We start from the raw sequence: 23,372 nt of genomic DNA, 5'->3' as shown, positions 1-23,372 counted from the left end.
GAGTATTGGGACAGTGCGGGGAGCTGGGTCTCCTGCGGGCGTAAAGTGAGGCTGATTTAGGAGGAAGGCTGAGAGGGGGCTGAGTAGGGACAGAGCGGGTAGAGAGGTCAGCTGATGTAGCAGGCAGGGCAGTGGTGCCTGGACTTAGCAGAGGCAGGGAAGACCGTAGGGCCTATTGGGAGCTCTGTGAAACTCTGCCCCTCCTCTGCTGGCCATGCCCACCCCACACTCCACATCCTCACATAAAACCAAACCAAGTTTGTCTGCTGCGCCCCCTGCACCCCACGCCCCCGCCCCACACTACATTGCTGAAGCCAACTTTCCCTGGCGCACCTTACTTTTTCTTTTTTTTTTTTTTGTGTGGGGGGGAGGTTATTAGTGTAAACTCCTCTCTCTCCTCCCTCCGCTCTCAGGCCCTCTTCACTCCCACTGTTTCTTATCAGAGGTCATTAGCAGCTGACGTTAAATAGATGAATACACCCCCCCCGCCTGTCTAACAAACCCCTCTTAATTAGGCACCGACCCTGGCCTTTTTTTCTGACGGATGGGGTGGGGGATGGTTAAAGATTTAAGCAAAAAAAAACTTCAAAACAAACATACTAGTTTCTCGACCCCCCCCCCCCCTCTGTCCTTTGACTGCAGAGTGGGGGAGGCGTGTCTCCCGGCCATTGGGAGCGTGGCACGGAACAGGTAGGCCCCAAAATGTACCTTTCGGTGGGGGTGGTGCGCAGAGTAAGTCTCCCCCTCACCACACTTACATTTTCCCTCCCACCGCTGTTTATGGGGTGCATTGTGCCTTGTGATTGTTTTGCAGATGCTTGTTTGTGTTCCTACCTCCCGTCCTTCCGATACCTCAGGGCCCCTCAGACAGCCTCCAACTCCCACAAGTTTAACTGAAAGTTCGATGTACCGGATGTGGAATCCTCGAGTGCTCGCCCTCATTTACTACCCGCCATTACACCTCAGACTCACTGCTTCTAGACGTTTCCATCAATTCGCAAACTGTTGTTGGAGAAAAATGCAATGGCAGTTTACTGACGTGTGACCTGTGAAGTACATGGTTACCTGCTCTCCGGAATGTAGAGACGTAACATGTGGACGCCATATTTGTTACTGGTGTACTTTACGGCATTTCCCCTGGTGCAAAACTCCCACCCTGCACACACACGAAAATAATAATTACAACATATCCTTTCTTGCTCGAACTTCCTACAATCTGACATATTGCGTTTTTAAATAGTCTATGTCAACAAATATTTGCATTAGCTAAAGGCTGACACTTGCCAATACTCTCACAGTGAGGCGGTTGGACTAACGGGTTCTTGAACCTTCGACGCTGAGTAGGCCTCAGTCATAATTCGCGAATTTCCCTGGTCGCTGCCTGTCGAAACGACCTTCCACCCTCTTCTTCCCCCCTCCGTGCTGGTGTGCACCAGTTCTCGGACCGGATAAGAATGAAGGAATATGACTTAGTTCGAACTACCCACCTTCACCGAATTGTGTAAACATGGTCCACTTTTTTAGCTTTTGCCTGTCGAAAGCTGCGCAAGCAGCGTTTCGCGCAGGCGAAATCTTATGAGAATAATATGTGGGCTTTGTTCCGCCTCGGTCTTCCATTGGCTAGATCCATAAATGGAGGCTAGTCATTGGAAGAGAGAGGCGCCCGTCATTGTGCGAGGCGATTGGTGGACGTTCCCGGCGATTTATTCTCATCCTGCCCCTTTGACAAAGTCATTGCGGTGGTGGGCGGTTCCTATATTTTTTTTTCTTCAAGCTTTGTTTTCGCCATTTTTAAAGTGTCGTTTTCAGGGGTGGGTTGCGCGATGTCCCGCTCTCTGTTCCCGTTCCTGCCCCCCTCCTCCTGCTGTTCGTGTGCCCCCTCCCGCCCCCCCTCCCGCTGTCCGTTCCCGCGCCCCCTCCCGCTGTCCGTGCTCCGCGTGACTGCTATTGTCGGCGGTTACTTCCCTGGTTGTTCGTTTGTTTGGAGATTGCATTAGTGCTGTACTCTTAATTTCATCTCAGGGACAGGATAGGTCTATGTTCGTTTATTTACGTTCTTTTTTCGGAATCTGTGTTTCCGAGGTTATTAGCCTTTCCTGTACTCTTCCCCCGCCCTTGTGCTCCGCCTGGCGGCCGGGTTTTGCTCCGCCGTCCGGCCGGGCACAGCCAGCCACTCTTCCCCCGCCCTTGTGCTCCGCCCGGCAGCCGGGCTTTGCTCCGTCGTCCGGCTGGACACAGCCTGGTGTTTTTACCTCCTTGATTCACGGACCGGAGCGGTCTCCCGTTTGGTGAATCCTTTCCCATTGGCAGTGGTACAGATCCAGAGGGGATCTTGCGTGGACCAGAGGTGGTGTGTTTTCAGGACGCTACTACATAGAATCACGGTAACAGCGTATTACGCTGCCTTAACTTACCTTATGTTGGGGAGATTATTGGGACGTATGACTAATATTACCAATTATATGTAGATGACCTGAGCAGACAGCAAGATAGAGACTCTCACTTCTCTGCCCTCTGTCTCTACAATCGCGATCTGCCCGCTTTTCCTCTCACCCTCTTTGGTTATTTTACTTCGTCCTTGCCTTCTCTTTATTGCCTTTTTCTCTCCCACTCCTTCTTTTCCCTCTTTGTTTGCCTGCAGTCATTCTGTTCTCTTCTCTCGCCTGCCTCCCCTCTCGCGCTTTTCTTTGCCTCCTACTTTATTCCTCTCTTTCTCCCTCTCTTACTGCCACACGGGCCTGTGCCTCCTTGAAGGGCCCTGCTTGACACACGGCTCTTCCGGTTGCAACACACAAAACCTCCTCCTTTCAGTGGAAAAGACTACGGTTTTGTTCCTGAAGCAGAAGGGGGTCTCAAATCTATGATTTTGCTTTTATTTTTTGCAAGCTTAAGATAGTCAGCGGGGTGGGGTGACGCCGGCCTCCTAAAAACGGGCCTTGAAATGATAGCTCGGTTCTGTGGCCGAGGCCTCCTGATTTGCATGAAAACGCCTTGTGGGTTTTAATGAGTGTCTGGGCTCGCGGGCCTCAGCCCTGGAAACCCCACAGTGCACATACATCTTGTAAGGAGAGATTAAGCTAATGGCAATGTAAATGACAATGCCATTTATTTATCTGTTTTCAAAACCAACACATAAATACAAATTTTGTCATTTACAATGCCAATAGCTCTAATTTTTCCAAAGGCGAAACCATTGCATTGTAAATGCTTGTTTCTGGCTGTTCGCAGTCCCTCTGAAGCATTCTCGTACTTGTGTGCGGGGCTGGAGACCGAGGTGAGAGGTGGGGAGTAGCGAATGAGTGAGCAGGTCCAGGGGGGTGTGGGGCTGCAAGCCGCACAGCCCATCACGCCCAAGCTCTGCAACCCGGCTGCACTCGTGCCATCACATCCCCTAGCTTTCCCCCGCCGAGACCCCGCCTACATGACGACACATGCAGAAAACTTCTGACGCTCACCTCACCTTGAATCTCCGGCTCCGGTCTGCTGTTTCCCACGTCGCTGCCTCCCACAGGCATTCGGACGGCTAAACTGGCAGCAGGGAGATTGCTGAGGAGTAGGCAGCCTTAGACGCCCTTCGGTGAAGCGCTCGTGGCAGCGGCGTTCCCCGCTCAAGGGAGTCTGCGTTGGTAAAGCTGCTCTTGTCTTATGCTCCGCTGACCCTCCACGCCTCGCGCCGATAAAGTACAGTTGACTGAAGTAACTGTAAAACAATTTGGCAAGAGTTTAATTTCTATTTACAATTGCTACCAAAATATGTGCCTATAAATACAGCTCATCTGGAGGGACATGCTTTTTAAAATAAATAGTTAAAACCTGACCTGGATTATTCTATGGATTTTTTTGTTTGCTAAAGATGGATAAAGAGCAGGACTCGCTTTGGTATTTCAAAATAGTTGTTTGCCCTACATCCAAGACTTGGGCAGATATTGCTGAGTTTCCCTATTTGTCTTTTGCCTATTCTGGATATATATTGGAAAAAATATTCACTTTGTAATTTAATAAACTTAATATATTAATGAACATTTAACTTATCTACACTAAATTTTTATATATTTCTTAAATATGTGTTCAATGTTTAATGCTGATTATGTTAGATCTGTTGATGCAACCGTGTCTTGTTTTTAGGTCGCGCCTAGCGTTGCAGAGCGCAGTGCGATACTTCATGTAGGGGCTTCTGAAATCTGACCACGTGCTCGTGGTTTTGTTATTGTTGCAGGCTTTTGGGCGTTGCGTGCATCTTTCTAACAAAGACAGCACGCAATTGGGTAAATGCGGGCGCATGTCCCGCCTTTGCCCCGCCCATGGCCTATTGGTGTCTGTTACCCACACGACTGACATCTGTTTTGCATTACCGTGCCTGATAATGCAAAACAGATGTCACGCTGTGGCATGTGCACGCTCACCACTTCCGTGCTTGATAATAAAGCGCTGGAAATGGGAAGGATTGTTTCGCAAAAATGGCCACAGGATAGCAGCAGTGCATTTATTTTCAGCATTAAAGAATACAGTGCCTCAAAAAAAACTAAAGAAAGAAAATGGTTTACATTTTATTCACGTTTTAATTTAACTTTAATCTGGCTTTCAATTGACAATTTGCTTTTTCAGAAAATCTATAATTATTGAAAAGTTTGGGAGGAGGATTACTAGTCACTGAGAGGCACCGAAGCCAACATCTGTGTTTTCATCATTGTATCCCATGATGGGCTCTTAAGATGGTCCCTTACTGTCTGTTGAGCTGAAACTCTATGGAATAACATGAGCCCGGCCGTGTTTGTACGACCAGGAGAGAGCCACGAAGTCTTTGGCAGCCCAGTTTTCCTTCCAGGCCTAGCATCCAATGCCTCTGTCTGTAGGGAGCACAGGTAGTCTCACTTTTAATACCGCTGGGTAATTCCTGCAACTTCCCGAGTAACTTTTAGGGCCTGGCAAAGTGTCTTAGGTGCTTTCTCCAGGCCTGACATGCTTTCACTGGCTTTACGTGTTTTCTCCTAACCTGACGTGCTTTATGCCTTTTGTCTCTAAATTGCTCCATCAGTTGCAAGCGTGCGTACTCTGGTAAGCATGTAGGGCCCTGACACACTCATAAATGAGGACACATGGACACTCGGAGTCTGTTCTGGTGTGAGGTCACAATCAACCCCATACCCCTTTATTTATACCCTTGTGCCGATACCCGAGCGGTGCAGTGGATACATTGGGGGCGTAGAGGCAGGGTGGCTCTCTACATCCCTCATCTTTTAGTCAAAGGAAAACAGAACAAAACACATAGTCTCTCAGCTTCTTACTGGGTGCCGGATTCGGGCACAATTGGTACCGCTGGCTTCTTGTTCTATGAATCAGTGCTGCCATTTCGGCTTGGAGTTTGTGTTTCTTCCTTTTGATGTCAAGCCTCCATTGTTTGGCAGCCAGGATGCGTTTCTCTTACAAGTGTCCTTCTCTTTTAACTCTTTCTCCCTCTCCTGTTCTTGACCGCCTTTGGTGGTCTGCAGATTTACCACCAATGGTGACTTATGGATTTCATCTGTGATTATCTACATGTTTCAACTTCTTTTCAGTCACCAAGGATTTTGGCATGAATATTGTCTTAGAGAATTTCGAGTCCTGAAGATTTTTGGCTCTGTCCCGCTACGTCCTTCTGGTGGTACACAGTGCTTCTTGTAGTGTATTTTCCATCAAATTCTGCTTTTCAGGTTTGACGTCTGCTGTCTTGTTGTCAGATTCTAACCCACACGGACCTTGGTTTCTATGGAGTTTTCTTTATCACGCAAGTGCTCCTAATCTTTGAGGAAGTGTTGCTTCGGTTGTGACTGTGTCAAAGTGTGTTGTACCCCCTCTTTGCTTTTCTCTGACTCATGCTGTTGGCAGGAACGTCATGCATGCCTCACACCCATGGGAGCTGTGGACCTGCTACAAACCCAATTGCAACCCCAGTGGTTGTCCTTTTGCACAAACTTGTGGTCTCACGTTGGGCAAAACCTAAAAGGGTTATGCTTCATCTCGCTGCATCTTACTGCCTGGTTGTACATTGTTCATCCCACGCTTTTGAAGTGACAATGTGATGAGTCTCAAACAGTCTTTCTCTGTGTTGTCGTCGTTTCAATGTCCGTTGTTAGGAAATGGTTTCCCCTGGATTTTCAGGTATTTCCTCAAAGGGCTCTAGATGAATCCTGTTAGCTCTACAGCAATTATCCCCAAACTTCATCCTGACACAGCAGCAGGAAAAAAAGAATATGAAGATGGCGACCTCACAGGTTCCCGGGCATACATCTGACCTCACATGCAGGTGGACATGGTACCAAAAGGTCGCCGATGCTCAAAAAGGAAAAAAAAGGACTAAAAGATGCAATGCCAGACCCACCCACTAGATGACAGAATAAAGCATAGGATGTGACATGTTTATAGCTGTAACACCTATCTTAGACAAGAGACCTAACCCTGTTCAAGTTTCATAGCTCTAAATATGTGCCATAGTTCTACTTTGTTCTGGATCTGAGAGCATTCCTAGACATAAGCCTAGTCCTGCTTATTTCTTATTGTCAAGCCTTTTGTAGAGATCAGGACTAATCTTTTATGTTTTTAAGCTCTTCCCAGTGGAGCTAATCGGTTACGTAGTCTAGACCTGTTAGGTTATTCATTGTTTAGTATGTTTGTTAAGCTGTTTACAGCAAAACATCATGACTATGAATGCTTCTGTACATCTTGCGCTCCAATAGAAAATAGCTGGAGGAGGTTGGTGGCAGTGACATGTTCTACAATGGAGGATATACAGCAGTCCCAGGCATATTCATTCTCAGACCTTATTTACCAACTCCTCACCCAAAGTTGTGCCACTACAGAGACTTACAGTAATAGGGAGAGGATGTAGCGTAACAGCCAGAGTTGCTAACTTTGGAGCTGGGGAACCAGGTTCGAGTTTCGGCATTGGCTCACCATCCTGTGATTCTGGGCAAATCACGTAACTCCCTGTGACTACCACAGATGAATGTGTCCTTGTGTAATGTAACAGGTGCTCATGTAAAGTGCTCCAATACCTTCAGATCGAGTTTGCGTTCTATAAAAACGGCAGCAAACAAGCATTTGAAATGTATTAGGTCTCGCAGTTACATGAGTTTAAGCTATTGGCATTGTAAAGGACGATGCCTTTTATTTATGTTTAAAAAACATAAATAAAAGGCATTGTTATTTGCAATGTCAATAGCTCAAACTTGCATAAATGCAAGACCTATTGCATTGCAAATGCTTGTTAATAAATAATGCCCTCTCCGCGATGGCTTTTAAAAATAAATTGTGGCTTTTAGAAGTAAACGTGATTGACTTTAATTGTGTATAGTTACTTTTAAAATGTTTAACTGGATAAAGCTTTCTTAAACATGTGTATGTGGTCTGTAATGATCTAATTCACTGCATTTTGTTGATTATATATGCCGTGCTTGGTGATCTGCAAGTTTGTTACCCTTAAAGTCTCCACCCTGCTGCAATTTGGCCAAAAGGTTTTTCCTTCCTCCCTCGGAGTTCTAGTTGCAGAGTGGCCATATGATTAAAAAATGCCCTGCAGTTTTTTATAATGGGTCTTGCGAAGGCTATTACCCTACTGAGCAGACTTCCTCTTGACAGATGCCAACATACCTTGAGCTCAATTGCAGACTACATTGTTCTGCTCTCTGCCCATGATTCATCTATAGCATGAGCTGCCCTGACATTTCCCTCTGTTGTGGCAACTCTACGCTTGGGGAGATAGGGGCTAGAGATCACAGGGGCGTGCGGAAGTGTAGTGCCATATCCTAGCCAGTGTTTCAACAAAAGATAGCAACATGGTGCAGCATCTCAGTCGTCTATTCTCACAAAGCAAGAACCACATTCCTCACTGAACAATAAATTGTAACTGGATGGTCTTGCCATTTCCTCTGATTTAGCCAATAGAATTGTGGTGGAGGGAGGAGCTGTCAGTCTGTATACAGACCATATACAAAAGTGGCAGTACAAACCAGACGCCAAAGGCAAACCACAAAGCTTGCTTATTTTACTGTTGACAGCAAAGAAACAGGGTGATGTTTAATAGTACAGTTCTATAATGCCAGGTAAATAAATTATCATTTGTGTGTTTGCCAAACAGTCTGGTCCTCACATTCTGCAAACAGTTCTTAAACCCTGAAATTTGTTTTTTATCATAGTTCAGTAAAAATTGTGAAAAATTCTTATTCAAGATATGACTTTTTCCAGAATATGGTTGGAGGTTCTCTTTTATTTACATTTGTATAAAATACAGTTACTTTTCAGTGTAGTATAATACGGTTCAGTACCCAAATTGCTGGTTTGTGGCACTACAAAACAAGCATTAGAAATGCAATCGGGCTCGGATTTATTTGAGTTTGAGCTAATGGCATTGTAAATGCCAATGTATTGTTGCTATGTGTTATGGAGTGTGTTCATGTGGTGTGTACTGCTAGGGATCTCCTTGTGAATGTGCCAATATTGCACCACTTGCCTGTGATGTCCGTCTTATGTGTGAGAAGCTTGCACCTCTGCTGCCTGTGGTCTCCTTGTGAGTGTAAGAAGCTTGCACTGCTGCTGCCTGTGATGTCGTTCTTGTGAGTGGGTGAAGATTGCACCTCAGCTGGCTGTGGTCTCCTTGTGAGTGTATGCACTGTCATTGCTAGCCTGTAGATATGCACTATCATCGCTAGCCTGTAGATATGCATTGGCTTCACTAGCCTGTAGGTATGCACCGTCATCGCTAGCCTGTAGATATGCACTGTCATCGCTAGCCTGTAGATATGCGCTGTCATTGCTATCCTGTAGATATGCGCTGTCGTAGCTAGCCTGTAGATATGCATTATCATCGCTAGCTTGTAGGTATGCACTGTCATCGCTAGCCTGTAGATATGCTTTGTCATCGCTAGCCTGTAGATATGCACTGTCATCACTAGCCTGTAGATATGCATTGGCTTCACTAGCCTGTAGATATGCACCGTCATCGCTAGCCTGTAGATATGCACTGTCATCGCTAACCTGTAGATATGCATTGGCTTCACTAGGCTGTAGATATGCTCTGTCATCGCTAGCCTGTAGATATGCTCTGTCATCGCTAGCCTGTAGATATGCACTGTCATCGCTAGCCTGTAGATATGCACTGTCATCGCTAGCCTGTAGATATGCGCTGTCATTGCTATCCTGTAGATATGCGCTGTCGTAGCTAGCCTGTAGATATGCATTATCATCGCTAGCTTGTAGGTATGCACTGTCATCGCTAGCCTGTAGATATGCTTTGTCATCGCTAGCCTGTAGATATGCTTTGTCATCGCTAGCCTGTAGCTATGCACTGTCATCACTAGCCTGTAGATATGCATTGGCTTCACTAGCCTGTAGATATGCACCGTCATCGCTAGCCTGTAGATATGCACTGTCATCGCTAACCTGTAGATATGCATTGGCTTCACTAGGCTGTAGATATGCACTGTCATCTGCACTCTGCACCGCCACTCTGCACCGCCACTCTGCACCGCCACTCTGCACCGCCACTCTGCACCGCCACTCTGCACCGCCACTCTGCACCGCCACTCTGCACCGCCACTCTGCACCGCCACCCTGCACCGCCACTCTGCACCGCCACTCTGCACTGCCACTCTGCACCACCGCACTGCCACTCTGCACCGCCACTCTGCACCACCGCACTGCCACTCTGCACCGCCACTCTGCACCACCGCACTGCCACTCTGCACTGCCACTCTGCACTGCCACTCTGCACTGCCACTCTGCACTGCCACTCTGCACTGCCACTCTGCACTGCCACTCTGCACTGCCACTCTGCACTGCCACTCTGCACTGCCACTCTGCACTGCCACTCTGCACTGCCACTCTGCACTGCCACTCTGCACTGCCACTCTGCACTGCCACTCTGCACTGCCACTCTGCACTGCCACTCTGCACTGCCACTCTGCACTGCCACTCTGCACCGCCACTCTGCACCGCCACTCTGCACCACTGCACCGCCACTCTGCACCACTGCACCGCCACTCTGCACCACTGCACCGCCACTCTGCACCGCCACTCTGCACCGCCACTCTGCACCGCCACTCTGCACCGCCACTCTGCACCGCCACTCTGCACCGCCACTCTGCACCGCCACTCTGCACCGCCACTCTGCACTCTGCACCGCCACTCTGCACTCTGCACCGCCACTCTGCACCGCCACTCTGCACTCTGCACCGCCACTCTGCACTCTGCACCGGCACTCTGCACCGGCACTCTGCACCGGCACTCTGCACCGCCACTCTGCACCGCCACTCTGCACCGCCACTCTGCACCGCCACTCTGCACCGCCACTCTGCACCGCCACTCTGCACCGCCACTCTGCACCGCCACTTTGCACCGCCACTCTGCACCGCCACACCGCCACTCTGCACCGCCACTCTGCACTCTGCACCGCCACTCTGCACCGCCACTCTGCACTCTGCACCGCCACTCTGCACTCTGCACCGCCACTCTGCACTCTGCACCGCCACTCTGCACCGCCACTCTGCACCGCCACTCTGCACTCTGCACCGCCACTCTGCACCACCACTCTGCACTCTGCACCGCCACTCTGCACTCTGCACCGCCACTCTGCACCGCCACTCTGCACCGCCACTCTGCACCGCCACTCTGCACCGCTGCACTGCCACTCTGCACCGCCACTCTGCACCGCCACTCTGCACCGCCACTCTGCACTGCCACTCTGCACCACCACTCTGCACCGCCACTCTGCACTCTGCACCGCCACTCTGCACCGCCACTCTGCACCGCCACTCTGCACCGCCACTCTGCACCGCCACTCTGCACCGCCACTCTGCACCACCACTCTGCACCACCACACTGCCACTCTGCACCGCCACTCTGCACCCCCACTCTGCACCACTGCACCCCCACTCTGCACCACTGCACCGCCACTCTGCACCACTGCACCTCCACTCTGCACCTCTGCACCGCCACTCTGCACCTCTGCACCGCCACTCTGCACCTCTGCACCGCCACTCTGCACCTCTGCACCGCCACTCTGCACCGCCACTCTGCACCGCCACTCTGCACCTCTGCACCGCCACTCTGCACCTCTGCACCGCCACTCTGCACCGCCACTCTGCACCTCTGCACCGCCACTCTGCACCGCCACTCTGCACCTCTGCACCGCCACTCTGCACCTCTGCACCGCCACTCTGCACCTCTGCACCGCCACTCTGCACCTCTGCACCGCCACCCTGCACCGCCACCCTGCACCGCCACCCTGCACCGCCACCCTGCACCGCCACCCTGCACCGCCACCCTGCACCGCCACTCTGCACCGCCACTCTGCACCGCCACTCTGCACCGCCACTCTGCACCGCCACTCTGCACCGCCACTCTGCACCGCCACTCTGCACCGCCACACTGCCACTCTGCACCGCCACTCTGCACTGCCACTCTGCACCGCCACTCTGCACCGCCACTCTGCACCGCCACTCTGCACCGCCACTCTGCACCTCTGCACCGCCACTCTGCACCTCTGCACCGCCACTCTGCACCTCTGCACCGCCACTCTGCACCTCTGCACCGCCACTCTGCACCTCTGCACCGCCACTCTGCACCGCCACTCTGCACCGCCACTCTGCACCGCCACTCTGCACCGCCACTCTGCACCGCCACTCTGCACCGCCACTCTGCACCGCCACTCTGCACCGCCACTCTGCACCGCCACTCTGCACCGCCGCACCGCCACTCTGCACCGCCACTCTGCACCGCCACACCGCCACTCTGCACCGCCACTCTGCACCGCCACTGTGCACCGCCACTGTGCACCGCCACTCTGCACCGCCACTCTGCACCGCCACTCTGCACCGCCACTCTGCACCCCCACTCTGCACCCCCACTCTGCACCCCCACTCTGCACCCCCACTCTGCACCCCCACTCTGCACCCCCACTCTGCACCCCCACTCTGCACCCCCACTCTGCACCCCCACTCTGCACCCCCACTCTGCACCCCCACTCTGCACCACTGCACCGCCACTCTGCACCACTGCACCGCCACTCTGCACCACTGCACCGCCACTCTGCACCACTGCACCGCCACTCTGCACCACTGCACCGCCACTCTGCACCACTGCACCGCCACTCTGCACCACTGCACCGCCACTCTGCACCACTGCACCGCCACTCTGCACCACTGCACCGCCACTCTGCACCACTGCACCGCCACTCTGCACCACTGCACCGCCACTCTGCACCGCCACTCTGCACCGCCACTCTGCACCGCCACTCTGCACCGCCACTCTGCACCGCCACTCTGCACCGCCACTCTGCACCGCCACTCTGCACCGCCACTCTGCACCGCCACTCTGCACCGCCACTCTGCACCGCCACTCTGCACCGCCACTCTGCACCGCCACTCTGCACCGCCACTCTGCACCGCCACTCTGCACCGCCACTCTGCACCGCCACTCTGCACCGCCACTCTGCACCGCCACTCTGCACCGCCACTCTGCACCGCCACTCTGCACCGCCACTCTGCACCGCCACTCTGCACCGCCACTCTGCACCGCCACTCTGCACCGCCACTCTGCACCGCCACTCTGCACCGCCACTCTGCACCGCCACTCTGCACCGCCACTCTGCACCACCACTCTGCACCACCACTCTGCACCACCACTCTGCACCACCACTCTGCACTCTGCACCGTCACTATGCACTAGATGGTATCGGATATTGCTTGTTTTACCTTTGGTCAGAAATCTATAATTTTTTTCCCTTCTGGCTCTTTTTTGTTGTTGTTTTTGTTTTGTTTTCAAACCAGTACTGTGGGAGTTTGAAATGCGCAAACTTTTCCCCATTGCCAGCTTACATGTGACAGTTTCCTGCAAGGTCCTACTATTCTCGTCTCACACATCGAATCCTTTTGTACCTGGTTTCCACAGTTGCATTCAAAACAAAATATTAGAGCGATTATCTTTGCTGTAAAATTGGTTTCTGTAATACTGCATATGATCATAAAGTTGTCCATGGAATATCCAATTGACAGATGACCAAGTAGTTGAGGCACTTGGTGCCATCAAGTGTGATTTAAAGCGCGGGGCATGCCTTATGATCTATGTGCTCTCTTGAAGGCGTTTATATTGCTATTCAGGCTTGCAATGTAACTTAGAAAATCGATTTTAAAATGTGACTTTGAGAAAATGTAACACTGGTCTAAGGCACCCGATTGATTAGTCTTTGCAGCATCTTAGGGTCTTCTATGCACTGCATGTATGTCATACTGAAAACATCACTCCATGCGAATAAATCTGACCTGAATTGTATGTTTACATCCGTTCTCTTATATGTGCTGGATTGCTTAGTGTGTTCTGCTGTTGAAGGAACACTTGTGCTTTTTTAGGTTTCGACCTGGCGATCTGCGCAAGCAGTTCGCGCAGGTGAAATCTTTTGTTTACCATACTGGCTATTGGAACGTCCCCCACCTCCCAATGGCTAGCTCCATAAATGGAGGCTAGCCATTGGGAGCCGGATCTGTCCGTCAAGGCCGGACCAGATTCGGGGGCGTTCCCGCGATTTTTTCCCTGGGCGTCCCTCTGTGCGGCGGTGGGCGGAGTTGTTTTTTTTTTCTCGGCATCCAGCTCATTCCGCGGCCGACCGCAGCCGCCGGAGGAAGTCCAGTTCCAGGTGAGTGCTTTTTATTCCGCCCCCCCCTCCCGCTGTCTGTGTGGCCCTTCCCGCCCCCCCTGCCGTTGTCCATTTGCCCGTTACCGCCCCCCTCCCCCTCCTGCTGCTAGAACCGGGCCTGCTTACGGGGGTAAAAATGCAAGGTATGCCGTCCGGCTCCAGTGGGGATGTAACCGAGCGGCACAACAATACGCTTGCTACAAACAGAAAAACAAGGTATGCCATCCGGCTCCGAGTGAAAGAGGAGCTGAACAGCAAAGCACATGCAGGAGTAAGCAAGGTGTGTCGTCCGACTCCGGTGGGGGGTATGGAGCGGAACAACAATACACTTGATGAAACAACAAAAAAGGCAACCAGGCGTGTCGTCCGGCTCTGAGGGGAGAATGAGTGGAACAACAACGCGCTAGCACATAAGGATAAGGCTTGCCGTCCGGCTCCCAGGGGTTGTGAAGGAGCAGAACGAGCAAGCACTTACCGAAGCAAGGAAGCCTGCACAGAGAAGTCTCCAAGGACAGGATACAGTGAGCAACAGGACGCTAGGAGCGGAACAAGGACGCAAGAAGCGGCAATAGGAAGCAACGAAAGGGGGGGCATGGTCACGACGAGTAAGGAAGTAAGCCAAGCAATGAGTTACGGATGAAGCAGCTTTTTACGTGAGTTAGGGGCTGTCTCCAAATTACTCATCGTGAGGGAGGCACCTCGCAATATACCCAGTAATGTCAGTCTCTTGCCGTAAGATTACGCTCTTTTCCTAACAGAATGGAGATGAGCTTTGACATGTAACTAAAAAGAAAAAAATATTCAGTAATCGACGGGGGCGCCGTGCCCACCGAGGAGCCGCCCGAGCTGGGTGAGCAGAAGGGGCGCAGGGAGGGGCATATCACGGGCTCATCGAGGCGGCCAGTGAGGACAAATGGGCGGCAGGGAAGGAGGGCACCGAATAATCCATCAGTAATCCAAGGCCAGAGAGGCTTCGGGCAGGACGGCAGGCGGGGAGGGATTGTAGTTGTAGGGTGTTGGGTGTCTACAGACAAGTAGGATTAGCAGATGACTGCAGGCTCTTGCAACCGTATAGTTTCGAGCGCTACACTGGCAAACCATTCATTTTAACTGGCCAAGACTACAGCTCCCAGAATGCATTTGGTTCTAGAATTAAAGGAAATCGCTGGGACATGGTGGCTCTGGAATCATCACATACTAAGCGAGGCTTGAGCTGCAGGGTCGAGTTGTTTTCCGACGTGATCGGAAGTGAGTGTACAAGGTTGGCTCCGGTGCAGGGTGGGGGAGGGGTGTATCGTGTTGTGCTTGAAGGGTGGCGACCGGTGATGGACGGTGTTGTGGTGTGTAGAAAAGAGACTGGGGCTTGAAAGGGGGAGGAGTGGGCCCTAGTATGCGTGCACTAAGAGCCCCGGTCGGTGATTTCTGTGGGTCGAAACTGCACCAGACAGAAGCTCACGTCCTCCAAAGGGCTCCGTAATCGTTATACGGAAACCCCGTTCTCTCTGAATCCCCACAGATCCGTCTTCGCCATGTTGGTGCTATTAGAAACGGTGGCAGGGTACACCATCTTCAAGGTAAGGAAGGGGTGGGTCGGTGGGCAAAGGGGGATACATCGTGAGCACCCCGTGCTCAGAAACAGGGACTACTGTTCAATTTCACCTTTTGCTCTTACACTGGCCATGCAGTGCTATTTTCTTCTAGCGCCACGTGTTTGTTTGGCGAGGGCATATATATATATATCTTCTCCTCACCCTTCACTATTACCGTCAGTATTACCTTGACTACCTCATGTATTTGTGGTTGCTCACAGTTTTTACTACCTCATGTATTTTTTTTGCTCACAATTGTCACTATTACCTTATGTAAGTAACGTATGTTTTTGCAATCTGTTGTTGTAATGTTTCTCATTATGTTTCATCTCTGTTCTTAATGTGAAGCGCTCTGACGCCTTCGGGTAAAGTCCGCGCTATATAAAAATGCATAAATAAAATAAATAAATAATAAATTCAAGTAAGAACGGGCTTTGGTTAAAGTGTCTGATATCCTGGAATTGTAATTCACAGAAAAGTTGGTCACAGGTTATTTTAACATTGCCCACAGTGTCGGCTACACCACTCGTATTAGATTAACATGGGGCGGGCCAGTGTCACGGGAGGTTAGACCACGTGCTCATGTGATACACTTAAAATTAATTAGTTGCCTTCGCTTTATTTCCAAATCAAAGGGAGACCAGGCAGTTGATCATTACAGTATTCGATGCAATATCTATATCTTTCTTTTCACAGCATTCTATGTAATCATAGTCGTGCCATATAGAAGAAAAGAACAGGAATTGAACATCAACAAACTTGTTATCGATTTCCACATATTCATAACATTCGTTGTAACAAGTGTATCCCGTCACCGGGGAATCCTGTATTTCTACAAACATCCGTTTTGTCTGGAGATATTTACACAATGTAAAAGCAGTATACCAGATCTTAATTAATTTGCATTAAATGATCAGGTTGTGAATGTGGCCTGGAATATTTTCATATAGGGTGTGTTGAACTCGGAAAAGTATTTCAAAGGCCATGATACTTACATTTGTTCTTTTATTTGGCGTTTTTGGGAATTTTGGAACTGCGTTCCCCCTTGGTGGTGTCGATAAATTTTCTACCCCGCCTTGTTATGGGTCTCATCCTTTGTTGGATATTTTTCTGGTATTATTCTAATGGTCTAAGGTGCAACCTTAATTTTTATTCTTTTCTTGTCAGAATGGCGAGAGCTGGAAATCCTTCCAGTGGCTCGGAGGGAGAGTCGCCTTAGTGTGGCTCTAGTTAGCGATTGTTGTTGGTATCTATAGGGTAATCGTTTGAACTTGATCGGGGCCCGAGGCGGCCGTACCCGACAACAGTAGAATCTTAGACCCCCAAAAGAATGCATGTCTAAAAACAGTCTTAATAAGAACACACAATACAGCGCAGCCGCTTAGCTTCATCACGGTCGAATATACAATGTCATGTTTTTCAGTCTCTCTTCGATCCGTTTTGTCCATGTTGGTAGCACCTTTTGTAGCTCTTAACTCTAGAGCGGTCAAAATCGTACAGTTTGGACTGGCTGTTTTTCTTTTTTTTTTTTAACCACCCACACCACAACCCTGTCGGTATCTGATGACTAAAGATTTATTTAGTAGCGCCTAAATTAGCCCCAATTTGATGCATCATCAGGGAACGAGTCCTAATTAGTGTGTGCCAAAGGCGAAACCGTTGCATTGTAAATGCTTGTTATGCTAATGTAGTGAGGGCGCGCGCAGTCCACTGTCTGTCAGGAGCGCCTCTGGGAAACGAACATACACGGGAACTTAAATGTTAAAAGCGGCACCATCTGGATTGCATTACACGGCCACTCTGACAGCTCCTAATTAAGATTAATCACTCAGCCGTGCTCGTTCGCGCACACAATATGCCGCATCGGCCACGCGTAAATTACTTATAGCCTATCAGGTCAACGCTACAAAAAAAACAGAACAGCGAAGACGAATCACTAGGCAGATGCCATAAAAATCTAAGGAATGTGCCTGGAAAGAGCCCTTTCTGAATTCCTTCTTCTTTTGATAGCATAAGATCTCGGGAAGCTCCGCCTCCCCACTTCGTGGAGGCGGAGGCCCGAGCCCTAAAAATGAGATCAGAATTGTGCAAACAGCCTCTAGAAAAATGGTACGGTCTGTTAGAGACTGAGTACTATAGATGTATGGTCAGAATTATTATCTTCCCAGTAAAATAGGTACAGAGAGTAAACAGTAGCTTCTAAAACCCAGCTGAATCCTAACCGGGCTGTCTTGAGTTTGGGAAAGAGTACCATTGCAACGGATAGTGCCAAGAGATCTGATTTTTTTTTTTTTTTTTTTGTTTTTTGTTTTTTTACTTTAGCAAGTAGTATGTAAAAAATGGTTATAAATTCTTTATTGGTGATTTAGGTGACATGCAATCTTTTAAATTCATATGCATCGGAACAAATCTTTTCCAATTTGTTGTTAATTTAACTTTGCATTTTTTGTAGTCTTTCTTCAGATCTTCTTGATGGTAGCAGCTGCAGTGTTGGTTCTTCCTCTGATTCAATGGCTAAAGTCAGCACCACAACGGATTCTCCAGTAACGTGTTCCAATTCCTGCTCTTCGTTCATTTCACTGGATGATCTATCACCTAAGTGACTTCTCAACCCCAGTCAAGGGGTTGTACTCTTTAGGATACTTTTGGAGAGCTTCAGATGGAGAAATAGAAACTCTCACAAAGACTAATGTTTCATTTTTCTTTTGGACGTTTTCCACGAGAAGTTAGAATAATTTGTTTAATAACAGTAAGAAATCACACTGGTATTCAAAACTTTCCAAGTAACACATTGGTTTTAAAATGGGCACACATGCACATTGGCTGCTTATTATTTTAACTTGTGATTCTAATATTTTTCCATTTTATGGAGAATGGAATACATGTACTCAAGGGAATTCTGTATTTAATATGCTTTTGCTGCTCTGGATTTGACAGCCCAGTATAGAGACGTTTGACAATTTGCCAAGTCTGTTAGAAACCCTCTATTAGAGGAAACCGTTAATTTAGCAAATAACTGGAGAAAATAGTCTCGTTTTTTGATCAAATTAATTAATTTTCCTCTACATATTCTTACCAGAGTCGTTTTAGAGTTTTTTGCTGTGCGTTTATTTATTATATTTTTCCAGTACAGCCTTTGCCCACCCTTGGATTTTGCTTTTCAGTCCCATCAGTAACCTGGCTGTGCAGATGTGACCTTGCAAATCACTCCTGTGGTGTAACCCTTTCCCATGCTGCGCATGGGCTTTAGTCATGGTGCAGAATAAGATACAAGTATTTTTTATGTAGTAGTCTCTAGTAATATACTGTTTGTTCCATTCTTTGTTATTCCATACTTTGAACACAACTGTAACCCGACCTCTTGTTTCCTTGTTTCATATTTTTAGTGCAGTCATCCACCACTGTCCGTGATGGCAGAGCAACAACTTTTTGTTTCTTTAATTTTCTGCCATTTATTATCTGGCTACTGTAAGTTCCCCTGTGTCATTTTGCGCTAAACCATTATGTTGGACATAGTCAAGGACAGGCATTTCCATCAGATCAATGGAGGACAATGTTACACATCCTCTGAAATAGCCAAAATTGAAACCTCTTTGGTGAAGTTCATCACTTGGCCTTTGCATCCTTTGATGGGAGAAAAAGAGTCCCACATTTGACCTGAAAAAAAGTGACTGATGTGTTATCTCTGTTTGCTAGTGAACAGCTTCTGAAGATGATTAATGATCTCTGCTTTGTGGCCTCCTTCTCCTCTCAGATATGGCTTGGAATGTTATCCACTAAATTTAATGGAGGTTAGCTGCAAAACACAACTCTTTATTAAAACCTCGTTCCAACTGCCATTTTGTTTATATTTGTCTTTTAATTCACTGTTGGAACATGATTTTTTTTCTTTTCAGAAGCTAGGTTGTAGTGGAATGTTTCAATTTTTCCATTAGGATTGATGTATTTATATACTGATGCCTTCCAAATGCAGAAAATACTGATTCGGCCAGTGTCAGTCAGCATTGATACTATTTTAAGTCTTCTGTGTATTAATGCTGTTAACAATTTAATTTAGAGTATGAGTCCGTTATCTGTCAGTTGTAGGATTTTAGCATGGTTCTGGCGTCTAATTAGAAATGGCATTGAGCTGTGAATATTATCAAAAGTGAAAGGATTAATTCTGCAGCATTACAGGTATAAATTCCTGAGCAGAAGTACCTGGATTCAATGGCAGGAAATTGTCAGTTTGCCGCAACAGCCATTCAAGCAAACGTCGGTGTAGCATTTCTTTGAACATTTCTAAAAAAAGCCTTAGAAATACTCGTCTGTATATAACACACACGTAGTGAGTTGATAATAGCACAGTAAAATATACATTGGATGTAAGTAGAAGTTTTAAGAGTTGCATCTACCAGGAAATACAGGTTTGTTTTTTGCATTTACATGAAGTAAAACCATCTTTTAACAGTGTCATTTGCTAGCCTTATGTCTGTGACTAAATTAGTTTGTGTGAAGTGTAACTGCTTTACTGCTTTCTGCCTCTGCTGCGAACGTTACAATGTTCCTAAATCTGAGTGTGTGTAATTTACTGAGGCACATTAGCACTTGCATAGTTCCTAAATAGATCCAAGTTGCATTTTGTACCATTACCAAAGTATATAAGTTTTTTACTAATCTGTTCCAATTAATAAGTTATAAAGAGATAAATGCTACTTGCCTCCACCGTTTCTTCTGCCTTTCGTGCTTTTGTAAGGATCATTAACAATTGTTAGTGTTTCTCATAGAAGTTTGCACAGTCAAATGTGTCTGTTTTTGGACATAATATCTAAATAAAAGATCTAATTAAAATGCATAACTTTTGAGCTAGAGATTGAACCGTTTTTCGCTTAGATGAGCAGATTCTTTCGCAAATGATGTATTCGAGGGCAGATGTGTTTCCTGCGACATTTGCTGTAAAATTGCAGATTTCCTTGTGGCCTGATATTAGTTGACATGACCTGAGGTGTTTTGCTTTATATAGATGTGTTCTATTTTAAAACATATCTCAACTAACAAAACAAGACTGCATCAATTGTAATCTGCTGTGTATATTTATTATTTATAACTATGTAAAAAGTCTGTGGTAATGAATTATAGTATTTTTTTTATAATGGAGTCTGTCATTTATGTTTAATGATGATTGCTGGCTGGATTCAAATCTGATATATTTAACATGTCACATTTTCTGCCAGAATCATTGTTTCCGTTTTTGGAGTGATTGTAAATAAAACCAACATGCTTTTGTTATTTTCACTTAAATGTTTTTCCCGTTAGATTTTGAAAGAAAATAGCACTGAGTGGTTAAAAAAAGAAAAATATGATTGTGTACTGGGAACGGAAAGCGCACTCTTGCGATATTGTGTTGACTAATATCCATGAAGAAAGAACATAGCATGATTTCTGAAAGTCTTGCTGTATTTGCAGTTTTACTTTTCGAATGTTTTAATTTTGTGTTATATTAGGAATTATCATGGGTCAACAGTTGTGTTTTCTGCATAATCATGTGGAATGTTACATTTTCCCTGCCTCTAATAAATGTGTATACTGTAAAATATTTGAACAATAGTGTGCCATGGTTTAAATACTGAGCTCTTTAGTGTTCTATATTTTCTTTCAAAGTATGTGTGTATATGGGCTGTTATATTGAGCAGTGGTTCTGCTTTTAAAGTAAATAAATATATTATTTTATTGGTGTTTGTCATTTTAAATTATTTTAGTATGTATTAGCAAGTGCCTTCTCCGCATCTGCAGTGGGCAATATTACAAAGCGACCTTCTGAAATTCTGCTTGGTAAGCTACCCAAGCCTTTGTATGAGTAATCCTGGGTTGCTGCTGATAGTATCTATCGTGCCTACCTCAGTATTTAGGAACTGGGCAAACTTCATTAAAAAGATTATGCTTTTCTCTTCTTACTCGAGGACCCAAGGCACTGATGTATTGTAACAATTAAACGGAATCCCAAGATTCCATTTGAAAAAGAACAGAATATCTCCTGGAAAGGTTGGTTGATAAAAATAAATTAGTCCAAAGACTCACTAGAGCTTCCTGAACAATCTGGAAAACCAGTGATATTCACCATGCATTTGAGAAACCCACTGACACAATTTCAAAGTATGCAATCGCGTAAGGCAACAGGAAAATGTATCCTCCTTGGATTACGGAATGTCAAAAATTAAGTTGACAGCTGGCCCTCCTAGGTGATTATTTATTTTTAAAAAAAACTGTCAGCTCCACGGACAGTCTCCTTTTCTAAAAAAAATTTATTATATGCATCCATGAATAGAGGTCACAGATTGTCAAAGGAAAGGAGGACACGAAGAGACTGCTAAACTTATATATCCATCTCGTCCAATTAGCCCATGTATACCAAGCCCAGTTTTTCCACCCTATGTCACTATACCATAACAGTCGAAATCCTGAACTGCGAGGGGAAAGGTAAAGTCATTAAGGGCGCCTTGGTCAACAACCAAAACCTTTCAGATCTAGTGCTTGCCTTAAAGGGATTCTTCTGCAGGCCACTGCTTGATTATACTCACCACCGGAGACAAAATTGAACTCTTGGAATCAGAAATACCAATGGGAACACTGAGCTTGTGCTCAAAATTAAGGCAACGGTTGCTGACCGAATTTTATCCAGGGGTTGCATGCCTATTAGGCACCTACCTTCGCACTCTGTTCATGAAACAGTTTTCAGAAATCGTGTGTAGGAGGAGAGGGAGGAGAGGCTGGACAGGCAGGCAGGCCACACAGTGGTGGCAGTCTAGCTTCAGAGGGGAAGGTGAACCAGGAACAGAAATTGTTGGAAAGTGGATTATTAGTAGTGGTAAATCTATATCTACCACTGGCAAAAGGCTGCGAACACAGTCTTGGGCTCAGAATAGGTCTCAGAAAAGTATTCCCATGCTCAACCCTTGGTAGCTCGGCTGCGAATAGGCAGGCTTAACTTCAGAGACTGGTATGTAAAGCATTTAAAACACCAACTCAGTAAATAAGACACAACTCACAATAAAAATAGTGCTAGACTGGAACAAAGTCAAAGTTTCAGGCTGACCGCACTGGAGCCCTGCTGTAGGCCTCGGTCTTAGTTTTTACCTTCTGACTTTACTGGAGCTTATTCTGCCCTCTAGGCTCTACACCAGTCCGGGTTCAGTGAGGGTTCGCCAGCTTGACTTTTGATGAGCTCCCGGTAAAACTGGAAGTCGGGTCCTCTGGAGCTTTTCAGCTGGACAAACCAGTATTCCAGGCCAGATCGGGGTTGAAGTTGTGCAGCTTGACACTCCTTTGAGCCAGTCAAGTTTTCTGCTTTCGAAATTATAAACTTTCCTGGAGCTTTTTCTGCCTGGGTCCCTCGAAGCTCTTCACCGAGCTTGGTCTGATAAGGGTTCGCCGGCAGTACTGTCGACCAGCTCACTGTCAAACTCTGGAAGTTGGACCTCTGGAGCTTTTCAGCAGGACGAACCAGCAGGGCAGGCCGGCTGGCTCTTGGTTGAGGGTCCCCAGCTTGGCTCTCCAGGTTGAGTCTGTCCACTTATGGAGCTTTTTTCAAGAGTCGATCCAAACTTCTGGAAATTCTTCCTGGAGTTCCTCTTGAGGTCCCAAAGTGCCCAAAACCCAATCTCATTGTCTGGAAGCTCCAAGAATCTCTTTGAAAGTTTGGGACTTCACTTCCCACAATCCACTCTGACAAAACCCTTACTTAACCTCTGGTCTCACTCCAGTTTGGGGATTCTTGGTGGAGATGGTCCAGGTGAGCTCTGTTAACCTGTAGCTTGCAGGGAGTCCACTCTTTAGTCCTCTTGAACACAGTTGGGTCCACAGGGCTGTAGTTACAGATTGTACAGCAGGCGCAGCCGGAGTGCAGGGTCTGGTGGTGCAATTCAAATTTCCAGCCTGGACCCTTCTTAGTTTCAAGTTCTGCCCCTCTCATATACTTTTCAGTGTTCTTTGAGTCAAGCAGGAGTACACTCCTATCTAATGAGGTGCAGAGCAACACCCCAGAGCATGACCACTTCCTCCAAATTGTGGCACAGTGGCCTCCCAGAGGGCACTATTCTTCCAAACTTCAATATGGCTGAATTCTCAGCAGAGGGACAAGAACA

General features: G+C 47.4%; 1 protein-coding gene across 5 annotated transcripts in view; it reads left to right on the top strand.

Annotated features, from left to right (window-relative positions):
* The window catches only part of PABIR2 (PABIR family member 2), a 257,673-nt gene extending 236,712 nt beyond the window's left edge, over positions 1-20,961 (top strand). For all 5 annotated transcript variants that reach the window (XM_078688575.1, XM_078688573.1, XM_078688572.1 and 2 more), the window contains one exon: positions 17,705-20,961. In XM_078688575.1, the coding sequence (XP_078544701.1) occupies positions 17,705-17,855 (151 nt within the window). In that variant the 3' untranslated portion in view covers positions 17,856-20,961. The remainder of the gene's footprint in view (positions 1-17,704) is intronic.
* The last annotated feature ends 2,411 nt before the right edge of the window (positions 20,962-23,372 follow it).

This window comes from Lissotriton helveticus, chromosome 4_1 (assembly GCF_964261635.1).
Source record: "Lissotriton helveticus chromosome 4_1, aLisHel1.1, whole genome shotgun sequence".
NCBI lineage: Eukaryota > Metazoa > Chordata > Amphibia > Caudata > Salamandridae > Lissotriton > Lissotriton helveticus.
Note: the sequence above shows the minus strand (reverse complement) of the source record. Positions and strands in the feature narration are given on the sequence as shown.